Source organism: Saccostrea echinata, unplaced genomic scaffold, assembly GCF_033153115.1.
Source record: "Saccostrea echinata isolate AGI-Se365-2 ecotype Australia unplaced genomic scaffold, CSIRO_AGI_Sech_v1 ptg000001l, whole genome shotgun sequence".
Lineage (NCBI taxonomy): Eukaryota > Metazoa > Mollusca > Bivalvia > Ostreida > Ostreidae > Saccostrea > Saccostrea echinata.
In genome coordinates, this window is record NW_026889750.1 from 30,001,082 (window position 1) to 30,020,545 (window position 19,464).

Here is a 19,464-nt window from a genome sequence, read left to right on the forward strand (position 1 = left end):
TACATTATTCAGTAATTCTATATTTAATGAGAATTTTTATAGAAGTTCTTTAGAATGTTCATGATTATTTATTTAAACAATATTTTATTATGAATTTAATTAAACATAAAAGGATTGGACAGAAGGCACTGCCTATATAAGTCCTCTCCATATTCATATCCATGTAGGTTTACTATCATAATATTTAAAGCATAAATATACAGTGCAGTAATTTTAGCAATTTTATTTAAGAATATGATATTCTTTCAAAAGATTTCTTTCTTAATTGATTCAGTGTAATTTTTTTTTTATTGTCAAAAATTTTTGTTCTGTCTCAAAATGGTATAAATGGTTTTGGTTTTGCACTTTTTAGGTCACCTGAGTAAACTCAGGTGACCTATTGCTATCCGTTTTTGTCCGTCGTCGTACGTCGGTCGTAAACTTTTGAACATTTTCAGCTTCTTCTCTGGAACCAGCAAACCAATTTCAACCAATTTTGGCATATAGCATCTATGGGTGAAGGGGAACAAAAATTGTGAAATTTGTGGCCCCTGCCCCCCAGGGGCCTGAGGGGTGGGGCCAAAACCATCAAAATTAATGCAATCTTTAAAAATCTTCTTCTTTGCTCCTAGACATCAAGCAGTCAAACTGTTGGCATGATTGTAATAAGCATTGAGACCTCTACCAAAATTATGAAATTCATGGCCCCAGGGTTAGGGGTTCTGGTGCTAGGGCGGGGCTTTATCTCTTTTCCCCCTGTTGCCACCATTTGACGCACTTGCCATTTCCCTAGAGTGTTTGTGCTAGGGCGGGGCTATAAAGATCATATAGTGAAAGTGCATTATTTCTTTGAAAATCTTCTTCTCTACTCCTGGGTATTATTGAAACAAATTGAATACATAGTTATGATAAGCAAGGTTGACTCTACCAAAATTGTGAAATTCATAGCCCCAGGGTCAGGGGTTCTGGTGCTAGGGCTGGGCTATAAAGATCATATAGTGAAAGTGCATTATTTCTTTGAAAATCTTCTTCTCTACTCCTGGGTATTATTGAAACAAATTGAATACATAGTTATGATAAGCAAGGGTGACTCTACCAAAATTGTGAAATTCATGACCCCAGGGTCAGGGGTTCTGGTGCTAGAGCGGGGCTATATAGATCATATAGTGAAAGTTCATTATTTCTTTGAAAATCTTCTTCTCTACTCCTGGGTATTATTGAAACAAATTGAATATATAGTTATGATAAGCAAGGGTGACTTTACCAAAATTTTGAAATTCATGACCCCAGGGTCAGGGGTTCTGGTGCTAGGGCGGGGCTATATAGATCATATAGTGAAAGTGCATTATTTCTTTGAAAATCTTCTTATCTACTCCTGGGTATTATTGAAACAAATTGAATACATAGTTATGATAAGCAAGGGTGACTCTACCAGAATTGTGAAATTCATAGCCCCAGGGTCAGGGGTTCTTGTGCTAGGGCAGGGCTATATAGATCATATAGTGAAAGTGCATTATTTCTTTAAAAATCTTCTTCTCTTCTCTTAGGTATTATTTAAACAAATACATATAGTTATGATAAGCAAGGATGCCTCTTCCAAAATTGTGAATTTCATGACCCCTGGATCAGAGGTTCTGATGTTAGGGCGGGGCTCTTTTTATTATATAGTGAAAATGCATTAATGCTTTAAAAATCTTCTCTGCACCTGGGCATATCAGAGGCAAAAAGAGTAAAAGTTTTAATAAGGAAGAGTATTTTTACCAGATTTTTGAACATCAGAACCATTTGGTCAAGTGTTCTGGTCCAGGCCAGGGCTCTATTAATTTTTATTCTACTGAGAGGAGTTATTCCCCTTTGCCATTTACTTGTGATAATTAAACACTGTAAATATTGTACTTCAAAGGTTAATAGAATAAGAGAATTCTGCAAGAATTTTTATTGTATAATACAAAAAGTACTTTCATAGTTTTAATGATCAGGTAGACTTGTAAGTAATAGATAAATAAAAATGAGACAAAAATAACTTCTCTTATTAAATGTTCATCAAAGACCATGCAAGAGAGGCCAATGTTAGAGATTTCAACGAGGAATTAAAATAGTTCAGAAGCACTGATAGTTTGTTAATATACTGTATATTGAGAGTGATAAATGGGGAACAGATTAGAACCTAATTTATGATCTGTTAATGAATACTAGACTAATTATTTTGTTGATCCTGATCACCCTATTTTTCTTGCTTTTGGGCAACAAAGCTTCACCTTTCAGTTCATTTTCTACTCTATGGATCCTCTAAATTGTTGTATTATACTCAGGTGACCGTTAAGGCCCTTGGGCCTCTTGTTTCAAGTATAAATGACATCTGGTCAGTACCGGTACATAGCACAAATATTAACTTTTGTGGACAATAAAAATGAACTGACCATATGAAAGTATGCTTGTTGATTTTGCCGAATAATTTCTAAGAAATACTTCCTAAAATTCTATTTTTCAAACATAATCCAAAAAATTGGCTCAACTGATATAAAAAAGAAAATATTGTAGAAGTATGTATTTAACATTTCTTACTAATATATGGCCGTTATATGTATATCCCCGGCATCAGCTAATGTATGCTTGGGGGAATTAGAAATGGGAGAAGAGAGATGGAGAAAGGATGAGATATTAGCTGCTAAGATTAAAAAGTTTCTGTCGGTGAGTTTGCATGCTGTCCATGTGTCTGTAAGTAGACTGGCAGGGGTAGAGTACAACTGTCTCTTTTGCCATGCATTATCACATATATATTACAGCTTTTGAATATTGCTCTTGACTGCAGAATGATAGCTTTATCAAAGCTGAGCCAGTCAAAATCTGCATAAAGAGACATATGTAGTTATTGATTTCTGTGTACTCCTAAAAAATTCATCATATTGCCTCCTTTGGGGGAAAAACAGATACATGTCTGTAATATCCTGGGCCCAATGTCTCAAAGATGTCTATCTGTCACCTTTCATTGGTTAATGAGGTTGAAACATTATCTGTAAAGTATACTATACTGGGGAGTCATGTTTCTGATGACTTAAGATTAAAAGTTTATGAAAGACCTGCTAGTCCTCTTGTCGCACGTCCTGGTATTACTGTTTCAATAGTGATTAAAACTGCTGTTTTTATTTGTAATTTGAATGTACTTTGTGATTGTTTATTGTCTAGACACTTGAGATGATTTACGCTGGAGAACTTGCTCTGCATTGATTGGTCAATATTGTGTACTTTGATGCTAGGTTTTCCTGTTCAGCCCCCCTGAAGAAATAATTAACATTACAAATGTGTTTTGCAATTAGATTTTAATTACCTTAAATGTTTTTAGGTTAATTAAAGTGTTTTGATAAAAAAGAAATTGTAAACAACACACCCAGTTTTCCTGCCCAGTAGGAAAAATTTGTTTAGGAGTTTGGTACTTTTTTTCCATTTAAAAATTCAAATTCTATATGCAAGTATGAAATGGTATAGGGAGCTCTGTAATATTTGGGTATCTTGCAGCTTTTTGATGTATTCTGTTGGAACTTCTCATTCTTAAAATACTCTTTTAGTTCATTATTTAGTTAATTTTACTTTCATCACGAGATTCAAAATTTAGACTTGCTATTTGTTTTCTAATTGTTAAGTAAGTACAGTGGTACTTATAGTTAGGCAAATACATGTAATGTGAACAAGGTTAGATTTGAGTACAAACATTCAATAAAAGATTTTTAAGCTCTTACTTTCATGAAATATTACACAACAACAGTTATGGAAGACTTGTTTTAAAGAAAACCTCAATCCACAGTGTAAAATGGCATGTAATTAAGTCATTGGACCAAAAAGACTGTACACATTGTGCAATCTATTGTCGAGGAATTTTGATAACAATATTTGAACAACTGTTTAATTATTGATGGCGATTCACGAGAACATTATTGATTTGAACATTAAATAGCAGAGACATCTTTGAAGCATGCATACCATTGGGTTTTGTTTTGCATCACTTGTAATGCATATTGTTATAAAGAGTATGGGACATTGTTTTCACAAATTAGCCCCTTCCCATTGAACTGTCTCATCTGAAAGTAAACTAAATGATAAGTTAGAAAGTTCAAAATGGATTGTAATAAAGAGTGGTATAATAAGGTTGCACTGTTCCTTGTTCCAAGATTAAGACCTGCAACTTAAAATATATCTTATGGCCCTCCAGTTCAGGGTGCCATAGTTTACATGATATAATTACCATTAACACTTAAATGTAAAGTGATGATTTAGTATTTTTCACTTTGTATCATAGCAATCACAAGAATTCAGTGATGACCCCTACAGATGTTGAACACAAAAGAGGCTATAAATTTATATGTGGATGTAAATTTAACACTTTCATGAGAAGTTATTTATGGTATAAAATGTTTTAAAAAACTTTTAAATGTAAGAATGTTTAATATGTTAGCTACTGAATTGGAGGATATTTGAAGGAAAAGTATTATTGTAGCTTTTCAGGTCACCGAACTGGCCAAAGGTCGTGGTCAATAGGTTAAAATGTTTGATACGGTTAAATAGTGGGGCCTCGAATGACTTTGTTAGTTGTATAGATTTGATGTACTAAAATCTTATCAAAATGCCAAGTAAATTTTGGGCCAAAACTTGCTCAGTTAATCTACATGCAGCTGAAGTCAGTTAACTGTCAGTGATTGCTATTTAAAATGCAATCTTTTTTCTTGAAAAGTTTCAGTTCAATTTTGAAACAAGCATTGGAGTGCATAATGTCTACAAATACTGAATTTTTCTTTCAATCCTAATGCACATAAAAAAAGTTGCTTTCATTAAAAAAGAGGAAGATTGATACTGGAGACTGTGTGATTTGAAAACAGCTCTGTGGGATAAGTTATATTCTTTATTTAGTCATCCATTCTCGTTTGATAGACAGATTTGGTCAATTCTGCATTCTTATGATCATCCATCATCTCCGACTGTCAGGAAAATCCTGACATTAAGGAATATTGTGTAAATAGACTGGAATAAGATACCGGATATAGGGGGATTGATTTACCTCAATCTTCAGGCTCTTCCTTTAGTGCAAAAAAGAAATCCAAGTTCTGTATTCTCTTAGACAGCTTCCTTGTTTAAGAAAAAATGAATTGACAAGCTAGTGACACATTTTCAGGATGAATATGATGAATTTTTTTGCTGGTGTTGGAATATATAACTGTGGTTGCTTTATTGTTTATACATGTTTTTTTTTAATTTTACTGGGCAGTAGTGGATTTTTTTGGTATTTTTGTGTTTTCTCTCGCCCTTTGTTTCTCCATTTTTAGAGCTTGCCATTTTTATGTTTCCAGGGGGAAATGAAAGCAGTTTAAGGCAAACTATTTCCGCTGGTAGGCCCGACACCTATAATGGCTGTCAAAAATGTTGCCATGGCAATGTTTGCTGCAAGAACGCTGCTTATGAGACTGAGACACATGTTTTGAAAGACTCTGGAATTGATACAGGTCACTCCAGTAGTAGCCAAACATTAAACGAAGACAGTTCCAAGGTACCTCCAAATGTTCCTAAAGCCAAAAAGCTTCCTCCTGTACTGGAAAGCCTCTTTTACATGCATTGTATTTAGGCATGCAATTTCAAGATTTTATAAACATAACTTGTTGTCATATGAACTTGGAAAGTAGTAGAATGACAAGTGACAAAGACTTTTTAAACACCGTGGAACAATTCTGCATCATTTCTAATCTATTTTGTGAACAGTGCATTAAGTGATTTTGTAGAAAGAAGTTCTCAGAAAATTTCAATCTTTTAGATATAATTTACTTTGACCAGCTACCTATTTGACTTTTTAAAAAAAATCTTCCATTCATGCATGATAAGCCATACTAATTATCTTTGATTTTAAAAAAAGAAATAAAAAAATATCTAAAAGGCCAGTATTTTGGATGACAAGAAGTTATGTTTAACAATTCCCTGTTTTGAAATTGTGGTGTCTGTCCAATGTTCATGTTAGACAGTATTTTTCTAAATAGCATTTGTCACAATTTTTTGAAATTTTCAATATTAACTCTTTTTCTTTATGCACTATTTACAGCAAGTGCACAGTAGTTTTATTCCCTGATCTTTAGAATTACGCAATTAGATAATGCTACACAGAGGAAGAGTGATTAGATTTCTATAGACACTGTCAAAAGGGGGGTAACTTCATACGACTTGAACACCAACAGCTACGACATTTTGTTTTCCTTGTCTGTTGAGGTACCCTTTAGGATTCTGTATATAATGAAACCTAGATAACTCTTACAGATAATGGGAAAGTAGATTTAAAAATTTTCTGTCAAGATAATTGAAAATCAGTTACATATTTCATAATATCCTTTTTACATGAAGCTCCAAACTGCTTTCAGAGGACCCTGTTATTGTTTGGCTTTCAGTGACATATTCGTGTTTACATATTCTATCTTGGCAATTTTCCTTCCTTCAATGGTATTCCTACTTTTGTGTGTTTTAAACTTTTTTGTATTAAATGATGCATGTGTCATTTTCTGCTATAGTTACTATATTGTGGTAGATATAGCCTGTTTGTTTGTGTGTACATTTTCAAAGTAATTTGATATTTATGAATAATTCTTTGATATAATTTGTGAATAATTCTCAAGTCTAACTAGTTTGTCATGTTTTGAGATCTACATCATGTACATTGTCTTGTATGGATGATGTTTAATTCATTTTATTGCAAAAAGTGAGATAATGAAATTTAAGAGCAGAAGCTTTGACATTCAAAGTAAATTTGTTTTCATCTGAGAATTTCAAATTTCTTATGTCTCAATTTCATTTGCTACTAGTTATAAAATGTCAAGGCAAAAAAAAAAAAACAAAACAAAAAAAAAAAACTTAATAGCATATGTTCTGCCTCCAATAAAATCATAAGTCATGATTGTGAACACCGTATAACTTTAAAGAATTCTCATAAGATCATGAAATGTCGATATTTTGTGTGACTGATTTAACAGTTAACATGATTGCTGTGACTGATTTAACGCTGGAATTGTAGCATCCCGTTACCTGGAAATTGTCATCAGATGGTTCTACCTACGTGGGTCACATGATTCTTAAAAAAACCATTGATGGAGCAAGACAGGATGACTGTGCAATTTTAGGTAGGTTGTAAACATGTAGGAAACATATTTCTAAAAGCCTTAAATTCTTTAGGAATAATATATGGTTCTAAAAGGGGGAAAAGTCCCATTTGTTTGGTTGAAATATGTCACCAAGAGCTACAAATTAAATTTCACTTGGATTAATTAATTAACCTATCCCTCCCCACTACACCCCCTCCCACTTCTGACTTGATTGAGAAAAAAGTCAACCACATGTTTATTGGCCATTTTTCATGTTGATATGTGATTAATGGAGCTTATAATAGTGATATATGTGGTTGGTAGCATTACACATGAAAGTCTTCAGAAATCTGTGACAAAACTGACCAATTTTAAATACACTGACAGACATACTGACAATGTATTTAAAAAATGGGTTTAAATATTTTTTGATGAAACCCATTGAGTGCTTATGATTACATGTATCTATATTTCCAGTTCAGAAGGAAGACTGTTACTATATGCACATATGTTTAGATATGAGACATCATATAGAAGCAAGATAATTTGATTGAAGCAAAAAACATGTAAAAGGAGCATTAATATTGTATGATAAAAGCCACAGTATAATTAAATTTTATAGAGATCATACAGATGTAATCAAAAAAGATATTTACACAGATGTTCAAATATTAGTCATCAAATTTAGATTCAACCATGGTCATTTGATCAGGGAACCAATAGCTTTCATTGATATGGTAAGTAATGTTAATATCTGCTGAATAATGGAGGACTTTTATTCTCTCTAGGGTTGAGCATTGTTGGAGGAAGAGAGACCCCTTTAGGCCAACACGGTGCATACATTACGAAAGTCAAAAAGGGCAGTATAGCAGACACTGTTGGCCATCTCAGACCAGGTATAGTTTAACCTTAATTTTCTCACCATCTCTCATATATCTTAAATTTAATAATGAAGAGGGTATGGGAAGGTTATAGGAAAATGTAGTATTGGATCGTAGCCAATTTGGTTATGATTTTGAAGATAGAGACCTCCTTTCTGGTCCCTGTTAAGTCTCATAATATTTGTCAGATAAGCAGGAAAGGCCAAAGGTCAAAAATGATTTAGCCTTTACCAAATTATTTGAATTTTATAAAGATATCTAATAAACTTTTCTGCATTGTCTTTTTCACCATGAAATCATACAATTTGCATACCTTTGTACAAGTTGTAAAGATTATTATCCTTTGACAGGATCGGAGTAATGGTATATTTAATAAATATGAAGTTTTAGATATATAATTTCCATCTTGATATTATGTGTTACTTTTATTACCCCCAGTTGGTTATATTCTATATTAAAACCTGCTAATTTGAGTTGTTCTGGACTATAAGCTATGGGATGTTTTCTGCTATTCATACATAATTCATTCATGTTTTGTCATAAGAGGATGCCTATACATCTTGTTGTTAACACGGCTCCTGAAATTATGCCAAGAAAGGAAAACTCACTTTTCAGAACTGCCTAGTTAATATAACTGTTTACAGAACTCCCGAGAGTAAGCTAGTTTTGATCGTTTAATTATTTTCATGCAGTTGCATGAAGCATCCACAAAACATTATACAAACACGAAAGACATGTATTAAGAACTGAAATAAATAGGGAAAATATAGTGTCAGTCGGTGCATAAGGGAGAATTGACTTGTTTTCAGAATAAATCAGTTTGACCAGATATTGTTTTTGGAAACAGTCACATGGAACAGATTGGGTTTCTTGTCATGTCTCCTCTCTGGGATTGATTTTTCCCCAGTGTTGATTGGAGAGTCCAATATCTAGGTCATTTAGTGATCTAGTTTCAAGTCACACAATTGGATGCATGAAATATTATGTGAAAAAAGTTTCTGGTTTTGACAGTTTACCTCTACAAGGTTGGGAAAGGCTTATTTGCTTTACCATCAATCTGTATTGGGATCCCAGGTTAATTTTTTTGAAGCAGGTTCATTGTCCAACTAATTATAAGCTATACAAGGACCAAATCACTATGAGACATGCTTTGGATATTGAACTTGCCTATATTCTCTGACTTGGTGACCATGTTAAAGATTTTGAAGCAGGTCAATTCCCACAGAATTATAAAACCTACATCACAGGACCAAACTTGCCGGGTCAATGCATCTAGAGAGCATACTAGAGTGCATACTAACTACTTTGCTTGAGATGCTGCAAGTGACGTGTATTGTTGTTTAATGAAGACTTGTAATGAGAAACTTATGTGTATAACTAATGGATCTGATGAACATTCATTTGACATAAAACTGCCATACTACTATAAATAACGATTGGTTGAGATGAGCTAAAAATCTTTATTACCTACGTTTATTTGATGAAAAATTTCTTGTACAATAACCATTTTAATTATATGATTTAATAATTCCTATTTCTCTGATTGGCTGAGATCCAGCAATGTAGAAAAAAAATACTACGTTATATTCACCTGCACGTGACTTTCCAGGTGAATATAAGGATTTATTTTCTCTACATTGGTCTAAAAATAGATCGGGAAATTCCAAATTGATACAAAAAGTTTTGGAAAGCTGTTTCACTTGCTATCGACTTCCACTCAGGTGAACACAAGAAAAGGGAATAAATAATTTGGGGTGGGGGTGGTTGGGGGATGCAGGGGACCCCCCAACACTTTTTTTTAACTTAAATTTTCACTTTTAATTTAGACTAAAAATATTCATTGAAAGGCTGGTCCCCCACTATTATAATATGGACCTTAATCCCCCACCCTAACCCAACCCAAACCCCAAACAAAATTTGAAGTTAAGAGAATTCTCTTTTTGTGGGGGCTAATCAAAGATTTTTATCATCTGTCAGTTTTCCCTGATAATGCCCCCCTTTTTTTCAAAATCGATCCTATAAAAGATCCTGAATATTTCTTTTTTTTTTCATAGTAAGTGATTTTAAAAAATCCAAATTAATACGACTAGTAATGTTTATTTAACCCTGTTTCTCTCATTGCATTTGGCTAGAACTTCAGCAAATGTAATCAAGTAAGGTAGTATGAACGGCTTAATGAGCTTGTATCATTTAATCATTGAATCATATAATAAAACAATTATTGCTGTTTGTTCAATCAATATGATGATCTATCCACCTTCAAAGTACAATATTCACCTCGCCCTTCGGGCTTGGTGAATATTGTACTCCTCAGGTGGCTAAATCATCGTATTGACCTCAAAAACAGCAATGATTGTATAATATTTTGCCACTAAATGATATTATTTTATATAAATTTTTCATGTAAATAACTTCAAGTTGAATTGTCGAGAAACTATTGTTAAAAAACACTGTTACCCTCTGAATGATGAAACGATAGAACTTAGCAACAGTCACCATTGCTTAGCGATGGGTCGTATTCAAAAAAAAATTGACTGCATGGAATCATGCACCCACTTCACCTTTATTTGTATAAAACATTTAGTATAATGTAATAAATAGTGCTTGTAGTTGATGGTAACATTGAAAATTTTAACCCCTTGAAAACCTTTGTCAACCTTGGTTGTGCCTCAGTTGACAATGGTTTTCTTGGGGTGAAAATTTTCAATGTACTCTCAAATACAAGAAGTATTTATATTGATAATAATATTAGGCTATCACAGAAGACAATATATGTAGCAGATATTTTGATTTTCCTTAAATTGTCTGATACAGAGGTTATAACTGAGTCGGTTTATTGTAGGTGATGAGGTCCTGGAGTTCAATGGGAGATGTCTACAGAGAGCCACTTTTGAGGAGGTTCGAGACATCATCATGGAGTCCAAGCAGGAACCACAGGTGGAGCTAATTGTCCATCGTAATGCCATGTAAGGGAACTGTTTGTGTGCGTGTATATATATATATATATATATATATATTCAAAAAATTATATGTCTTTTAAATGAAGATATCTCAAGATTTTGTAAGTATTCTCAAGTCTAAGATTTTGGAGTTTGATTGATGACTGCTCTTGTTGGGAAGCTAGAAATTTTGCACCACATTTTTATTCTTGCCTGCAGTTCTGGTGAAGTTCCACCAGGATTACAACAAAGTGACCATAATACTCGACGAAGTCCACTGGACCATGACCAAAGAGGTAAGAGGGTCAAAGGTCAGTACATATACATTGTATCAATTGTTAATGGAATTTATGTCAAATTTATCAAAGGAAGTATATGGGACAAAATGAATTGTCTAATTAGGGAAAAGAAATCAAATTTCTGAACCTTCGAATTTATTTGCAATGAAATTTTTAAATTCAGATTATACCAATGGCCACGGCAGAAGACCAAATCTATCAGAAACAACCCCTTTGCCCTCTAGTTCTAGGTCAAGAACGCAGACTTCCAAATCCATGGGCAAAATCCAGGTAAATGTTGCAGCTGCTCTGATTTCCAGACTTTCTAATTTTAGTTTGGCTAGACAGATAATTATGGAAAATCTGACTGGATTTAGGACATGCAAAGTAAAACTCAAGAAAATCAATGCTGTCTCAATGATATCAAAACAAAGAAGTTGTCTGAATGGTGAATGAGGCAATTGGTAGTAGCAGTCCTAAATCTTCATCAGTCTGGATATGACATAGTTTTAGAAACATAAAATTTATTTTGATAACTATAGACATGTATGTGGGTCCATCTGATTTAAGAAGATTTACTCAGGAAAAAAAAGTATTAAATTTCTATAATTTGCTTGCAGTAGATTACCCAATTTTTTTCAACACCTAGCTTATTATAGTTATTTGGTCAGGAATAGACATTAACTTTCAGATTTACTTGCCCTTCGGGCAAGTGATCTCAAACTTTGACTTGTCCGAACGCAAAACTTTGTTGCCCAAAATAAGGAAAGAACTTCAGAAGAAATGTTTTATTACTGTAAATGTTATGACAAGAAAAAATGTGACCAAATACACTACTGTCAATTTGGTAAGGTGAGGTACCTGAAAAAATTTTGATGCTGCACTTGCACATAAATGTATACAACTGTCCTTGTAAATTTAACCTGTGAACACACACTGCCATATAGCAATAACCCTCTGTTTTAATAAAATTCATATTTTTAAAAATTATTTTCGGTAGGATTCTTTCGTGGATTGTTATTTTCTTAGATAACTGTGAAACAACGCTGAAGGAAGATAGAATAAATAATCTAATTTGCAAATAAGAAGTTAACAAAGATATTAGACGAACAGCATATTTACCAGGGGAAAAAAACGGAAAAACGAACCCGATTTTCAAATGAAAGGTATAATCCAGAAATGCTGACACGGAATTCCGAATGCAAAAACAATGTCAGTCAGGTACCTGGCGGAAATCAAGTCTTCAATTTATTGGGGGTTTTTTTAATATAAATTAATGTAAACTAAATAAATACGTACGTTTCTATGAGAAAAATTCACTTGCCCGATCGGGCAAGTACGTCGTAAGATTCACTTGCCCGAACTGAGAATTTACTTGTCCCGGGCAATCGGGCAACCGATAATGTCGACCCCTGTTGGCATTCATAAACAAGATCAAATTTTCATAAAAGATCAAATTTTCATAAATGATGGTTATTGTTGTAAATAATCTTAAATTATAATAAAAATGTACTGTATGTGTACTTAAAAAAGCGGGCTTCATATTTTAGCGGTTTTGGCACAGTCAACCATGCGTTAAGTTATGAATACCGCTAAGAAATCATTTAAATATACAATACACGGCACGTACATGTGTAGCGCTAATTCATGATTACGCCAACTCCTCCAAACCCAGTGATTGCGCTAAATTTTAAATATGCCAATTTTGTACACGTACAATATGTGAGAATAAAATTTTCAAGAGGAGACAGTTTTAAGTAAATACACAACAAATAAAGTTCTTGCAAATAAAAAGTAAATGACAATATTTTTTGTCTGGGGTGAGTCCAGTTTTACTATGAAAAAATTGGTTTGCTTTCAGTTAAAGTTGTGGTATAATGTGAAAGGACAGGAGTTGATTTTGACCATCATTAGTGCTACAAACTTGCCTCCTACAACTAAAGGCCAGTTCAGACACCCTTACTGCAAAGTCTATCTGCTTCCAGATAGGAGGTTTGTTTGTTTTTTTTTTCTTTCCTTGATAAGTGAAACAATTTTGAGATTTTGAAACTTCAGTAGGTAGTTTTATCAGTAGGCAAGAGCTATCTATAATTTTACATTATCTGTTATGTTTAATATTGTGTAATGAATACAAATATGTATGTAGAAACTATGTCTAATTTTAGTGAAAAAAGTAGGAGGCGAACTAAGACAGTGATGAATAGCAATGAGCCCACCTGGAACCAGACCTTTATGTATGATGGGGTCACGATAGCTGACCTCCGTAACTCACTGCTGGAGATAACAGTCTGGGACTACGATAGGATGGGACCAAGTGAATTTCTCGGAGAGGTTTGTACTTTTTTTTAATAAAGCACACTGTACAGGTTTATATTTCATTTAAACTATCAAACTACAGTCAAACCTCATTATCTCAAACTCCAAGGACCGCGGAAAAACTTTGAGATATCTGAAGATTCAAGATATCGAGGGTAAAATACATAAAGAATAAGTGGTTGGGATCTCCAAATCACTTCAACATATCCATGGTATTTGAGATATCTGTGTTTGAGATATCGAAGTTCAACTGTATCAATTTGACATGTAAAATTTAAAATAAATATATATTACTACTTGTCTGTTGACAGGTCCTGCTTGACTTACACAGTGCTAACTTAGAGGATGACCCTTTCTGGTACCCCCTATCACAACATGATGAGAGCAGTTTACCCCTTCCTCAGTCCTCACCCAGAACTGTAAGTCTTAATCCTTCCATGTAATTTAGCTCACGTGTGTAATTTCTCAGGTTAGCTTTGCAGACCCCCATTATTTGTTTAACTACTCAACTGTTTGTTTTTTTTTGTTTTGTTTTTTTTTTAAAGGTAAACTTTATTCACAATTTGACAACTTATTAGAAATAATATATAGAGTTTGATATTTGTATTTGTGCTTTTATTTTGGTAACTTTCTTTTAATAACTTAATTTTATATCCATAAATATTTTAACATATATGGAACTTGCTATGGAAGATAATCTCATTGCAGGTACCTGCACATATGAATGAATGTAAAACATTATATCTTTAAAGGTTTTAATTGTCAATAATTTTGGTTCTCCAGAAAACTCACCAGGAGGCATATTATGGAAGAAAAGATCACCTATCCCCCCCTGTTAGCTCTCGTGGTCACAGTGACAGTGACATGTCCGAGTTTGATATGGACGAAAGGTTCATGGGAAATATCCCAGGTATTCTTGTGCATTCTTGTTTAGTTGCATATTGTGTATCTATGATGATGAGACAGGAAATTATTTTATAATGCACATAGGTGGAGTTTTGATATATTTTTGGCAGGTTTTGATCAATGCACAATATGATAAGGTAGAATACACCAAATATCTCAGATATTGTTTCCTACTTTTGTTTCTTTACGTACTTTTTCAATCTATGGAGTTTGAGTAAGACAACAGGTTATATTGTGTAACAGCTGAAGTTTGTCGTCTGGATAAAACTAGTTCCTGCAGTTCATATGGTAGTTCAGTAGGAAGTGATGAATACTCCGACCCAACAGATTACAGATACTCACATATACGCACAAGGCCCATACCCATTCTTAAGAGCCAATTCCGCCCAGCTATTTCCCCCCTAGCTCTGGAAGTTCCCATTGCTAAGGAGGACCCTGTAACCAGGTTAAGAGAAGCTATAGGTATTGTTAGATACACTTTAAGAATGCATCCTAACTAAGCAAATGGTGATGGGTAGAAACTTTCTTCCTCCTCTGAGAATTGTGGATAATAGTCTCTGTAGAAAAAATCTCAAGAGAGCTGCTCTTTATAGAGGTTGATAAACTTATCTCTCCATGATTATATAGTACTTTATTTATACACATGGTGATGGGTATATTTCTTTCACTTAGCTTAGAATTGTTTATGGTAAACTGTGAAAAACTCTCCTCTAGTATTTGACCATACTGAAAAACTTTTTTCCATGGCTTTCCCTAACCTTACATCATAATTAACCTTACATCATAATTACTGTAGAAATATTGATTTTTTTGATAAGTACAAAGGAAATTACTGGGCAGATTTCTTTATGTAAGTAAAACTGTTTTGCATGTCAGTATAAGAAATGTACAGTGGAGCCTTGTTGATCCGGACACTTGTGTTCATGAGCAAATCTGAAACTGTTTTGCATGTCAGTATAAGAAATGTACAGTGGAGCCTTGTTGATCCGGACACTTGTGTTCATGAGCAAATCTGAAGGTGAAGCTTCTGAATATTTGCCGTTCAGATGAACAAGGTTCTCTGTATGGATAAAGTGTTTAAGATGCGAATTATTTCTTTAAATTGAAAAGTATGAATTTTTTTAAAAAGTGCGATGTACAATTTTTATTGATGCTCTTTGTATTAATGATTTTATGCTATTTATTCTGAATATTTTCTGATTATTTCAGTATCTAGTCGAGAGGAACATGAACGTTCTCATCGACACCCAAAGACTGCTGTAGAGAAGTTGTCTGTCCCTGGGGAACAGAGCCCCCATCAGAGGTCAACTTCCCCTAAACCGCCTGATATTCACACCAGAAATAGGTCAAGGACACCTTCCTCCTCCTACCATCGTGTGCCTGAAACTGTAACTCGCTCACTCTCCCCACCGGATCTAAGGTATTTACTTATGTTTATATATGTTCTTGGTGAGACATCATGATAAAAAAATAATTGTATAATACCAATTCATTATACCTACTCAGTGGGACCTATGATACTCAAGTATTGCAAAGTATGGCCTCTCTATACACCTTTTATACTTGGCCAGTAGTCATTTAAATGCTGATCTTTAACTGAAACCTGACCAAAAAAGTATTCTTAATGTATGTATGATATGATCAGATGAGCATGATTGCTCAATTTTTAAAAGTCCCATTTATAATTGTCAAAGAGGATGCAGTACCATGTAAAATTCTTTGTCAAAAAGTTGTTTTTGGCTTATGTACTAAAATTTCACAAAGAATTAAGAAAATTTGTTAATCAGCATTCAAAATATTTTCACTGTAGCTCATCCCCCTCCCGACTGATGGCAAATTCCCCCTCCAACACTCCCTCACCCAAGAAGAGACAGTTGCCTGCAATTCCTACGGATGCTCAGAGAGAAAGCAGAGATCGAGGTTAGTAATGCTTACAGTGTTATCTGGGTATTTTGCTTCATTATAAATGTAATTTGTTATATTTGTTAAGTTTACAATATATATTATAAAGCCATGGGGAATAAAAATCACTTCACCAAGCGCCAATTCATTATAAGTATGTTCACTATAAGCATGTTTTACTGTATTTGTTGACTCAATATTTATTCATCAGTAGTGAGAGATTTAGAAGAGAGAGCTCGTCAGATCAAGAGTCGAATGCGACCAGGCAGTGTGACCCCAAATCTCTCAGACAGTGAAGCAATGAGAGGTCGTCATAGCAGGACTTACGACAGATCTATATCCCGAGAACGGGGATATCCCCAATACGACAGAGACCTGTCACGTGGGCGTAGAAAAGGTAAAGATTTAATTACAGCCTTAGGACATTGGACTTCTGAGTGTCGCAAACAAAAAAAAATTGAGATGGTGCAAGTCTTAACTTTCTGATTGTAGAAAACATTACATGTAATGATTGATCTAGGTGAAATTTGCTCGACTTCACCTATGCTTACGCTGGCTCTAATGTGAATATACATATTACATAGTATAGTATGCATTTTTTTTGGACACTTGAAGACAAGCATGTCACTGCCAACTGAAAGTCAAAACTATCAATGACTTTGTAATAGTGTGTATATTTCATTTGTCAAATCTGCATAGAAAAGCAAAAATGTATATACAGTTGAACTTCTGTATCTCGAACATTGATAGTTTAAATACCATAGATTTGTCAAAGTGATTTGGAAGCTTCGGCCACTTTTTCTTTAAAATATTATACCCTCAATATCTTGAATTTTTTGAAATCTCCTGAAAGTTTTTTCTCAGTCCCATCAAGTTTGAAATAACAAGGTTTGACTGTATGAAGATTAAAAAAAAAAAAAAAAAAATTGAATTGGTTGTCACAGTTTATTGCATTGGTTGATCTAGATTATAGGATAAAAAATTCTCTTGAAAGAAGAAGCAAATGAAACAATTTATGCTTGCTCTTTGAATTTGACTCGAGCATTGACCTTTGAATGGTTTTAGATTTGGGCAATGAATATGATATTCCAAGTGATGGCGATAGCGACATCTCCGAAATCTCCAAAGTCAGCACCATAAGTGTTCGCTCCACCCAGTCCGAGAAACCTCACAGAAAATTTAGGTCAGTTAATTATTGACAAGAGTTATCACATTCAGCAAAAAATAATAGAATCCATTGAATGTTTCTGAAAATACAGTGAGTTGGGTGAAGCTATGTATCCATCTTCACTAGGGGTGAAGTGGATGTATTTGTGATATCTTTGTAGTGTGAACACAACATTTTCTGAAGGTTGAAAGCTCCTTCTTCTTTGCTCTCATTTCCATTTCTTTGTCATTTATTTCAGCCAATTTAAAGAAAAAATAAATACCAAGTCTACCATACCCAGACAACAGCAACCTTCTGTACGCACTCCCACAGGTGATAGTCAAGGCTTCCAGAAACAGAGCAGTAGTGGTAGTATGTCCGACTCAGAGGTCGGGTCATGTGTCACTGAGGGTCGTCGAAGGCGACCAAGTCTGGGTCACAAGATTGGGTCACTGATTGGTCTCCAGCGCAGAAGTAGCAGTGCTTCACAGCTATCTGATGGGAAGAAGAAGAGCTCGATCCAGCGAAGTGAGGAAGTGTTGTCAGGAAGAGGTCTGGTGAAGCAGCCAAGTAAAGACTCCACTGATGGCAGTATTGGGAGCATTAGTAGTGACTCTGGGAGTGTGTGAGTAATACTTCAAACTTCTATTTAAATTCAATTTAAAATACAAAATTTTCAGCCCAATTCATTTAACACTGAATATAACTTGGTTTACAATATATATATTATACAATTTATTTTTCCGTCCTAGTCTCTGGCTGAATCCTGCAGGAATGAGACTGGGACCAGAAGGACAGTTTGGGGATTTTATTGATGGACTAGGTCCAGCTCAGCTTGTGGGACGCCAGGTTCTGGGCTCAGCCTGTCTAGGGGAGATCCAGCTCAGTCTGTATGACAGAAAGCACCATCTTGAGGTGGAGGTCATCAGGGCCCGTGGCCTTATTCCTAAAGCAGGAGCCAAAATTCTTCCAGGTTTGTACCCAACGGTCAGCTAGAAATTGGATGCTTTTATATATCTTGCTGAATTTAATGTAGAGATTTCTTCATAAAAATAATAATATCTATGCTAAATAATTATGTCATCCTCAAGCAAAATATTGAATAAACAATCATGTAAATCAACATGAAACTATATCTTCTTTTTAAAATTTATATGCATATATATTCTGCAAATATAACCAAGTAGTTGTCTTTTGCAGCTCCTTATGTGAAGGTGTACTTAATTGATGGGAAACACTGTGTGGAGAAACAGAAGACAACTGTGGCTAGACGGACATTAGATCCTCTGTATCAACAACAGCTGGCCTTCACCGAGGACTACAGGGGCAAAATATTACAAGTAAACTGCAAGACATTTCTTAAATAATTTACATAGTTGTATCATAATATGTTGTGACAGAGGCATAGGATTTCTATAAGATGTAAAAAATATTTTTCATAATGAACAGTACTCCAGGGTTGCACAAGAATAGAATGGTTTGAAATACAGTTGAACTTTGATATCTCGAACAGTGATATCCTGAATACCATGGATATATTGAAGTGATTTGGAAGTCCAACTACTTATTCTTTGAGTATTTTACCCTCCATATCTCAAATCCTTGGAAATTTCTCAGTTTTTAGATCACATGAGAATCACTTGGCCAATTTCAACCAAACTTGCCACAAAGCATCCTTGGGTGAGGGGGATTTGAAGGGCCATGCCCTCTTTTAAGGGGAGATAACTAAGAATTAGTGAAAATTTAATGGCATCTTTTAAAATCTTTTCAAGAACCACAGCCAGAAAAGATGAAATTTATGTGAAACCTATTGCCACAATAGGCAATCAAAGTCTTAGATAGGAATATATAGGAAAAATCTTTCAAAGTCTTCTTCTCAAGAACAGCAAAGTTTTGATTAGCCATATTTAAATGGAAGCATTTTCAGGTAATGTAGATTCAAATTTGTTCAAATCAAAACCCCGGTGCTAAGGTTGGGCCATAATGGGCAATCATAGTTTTATATAGGAA

At 34.3% G+C, this 19,464-nt stretch overlaps 1 protein-coding gene across 5 annotated transcripts in view; it reads left to right on the top strand.

Annotated features, from left to right (window-relative positions):
• The window catches only part of LOC133189223 (regulating synaptic membrane exocytosis protein 1-like), a 44,226-nt gene that overhangs the window by 21,531 nt on the left and 3,231 nt on the right, over positions 1-19,464 (top strand). For 2 of the 5 annotated variants that reach the window (XM_061324628.1, XM_061324642.1), the window contains 18 exons: positions 5,319-5,515; positions 7,019-7,124; positions 7,874-7,981; positions 10,809-10,932; positions 11,125-11,216; positions 11,368-11,474; positions 13,045-13,175; positions 13,349-13,514; positions 13,811-13,918; positions 14,283-14,409; positions 14,649-14,867; positions 15,615-15,825; positions 16,216-16,325; positions 16,519-16,704; positions 17,373-17,490; positions 17,714-18,079; positions 18,207-18,427; positions 18,655-18,794. In XM_061324628.1, the coding sequence (XP_061180612.1) occupies positions 5,319-5,515; positions 7,019-7,124; positions 7,874-7,981; positions 10,809-10,932; positions 11,125-11,216; positions 11,368-11,474; positions 13,045-13,175; positions 13,349-13,514; positions 13,811-13,918; positions 14,283-14,409; positions 14,649-14,867; positions 15,615-15,825; positions 16,216-16,325; positions 16,519-16,704; positions 17,373-17,490; positions 17,714-18,079; positions 18,207-18,427; positions 18,655-18,794 (2,837 nt within the window). Of the gene's footprint in view, positions 1-2,581; positions 2,671-5,318; positions 5,516-7,018; positions 7,125-7,873; positions 7,982-10,808; positions 10,933-11,124; positions 11,217-11,367; positions 11,475-13,044; positions 13,176-13,348; positions 13,515-13,810; positions 13,919-14,282; positions 14,410-14,648; positions 14,868-15,614; positions 15,826-16,215; positions 16,326-16,518; positions 16,705-17,372; positions 17,491-17,713; positions 18,080-18,206; positions 18,428-18,654; positions 18,795-19,464 lie in introns of all 5 variants that reach the window. The other 3 variants (XM_061324649.1, XM_061324635.1, XM_061324655.1) reach the window with 3 other exon arrangements.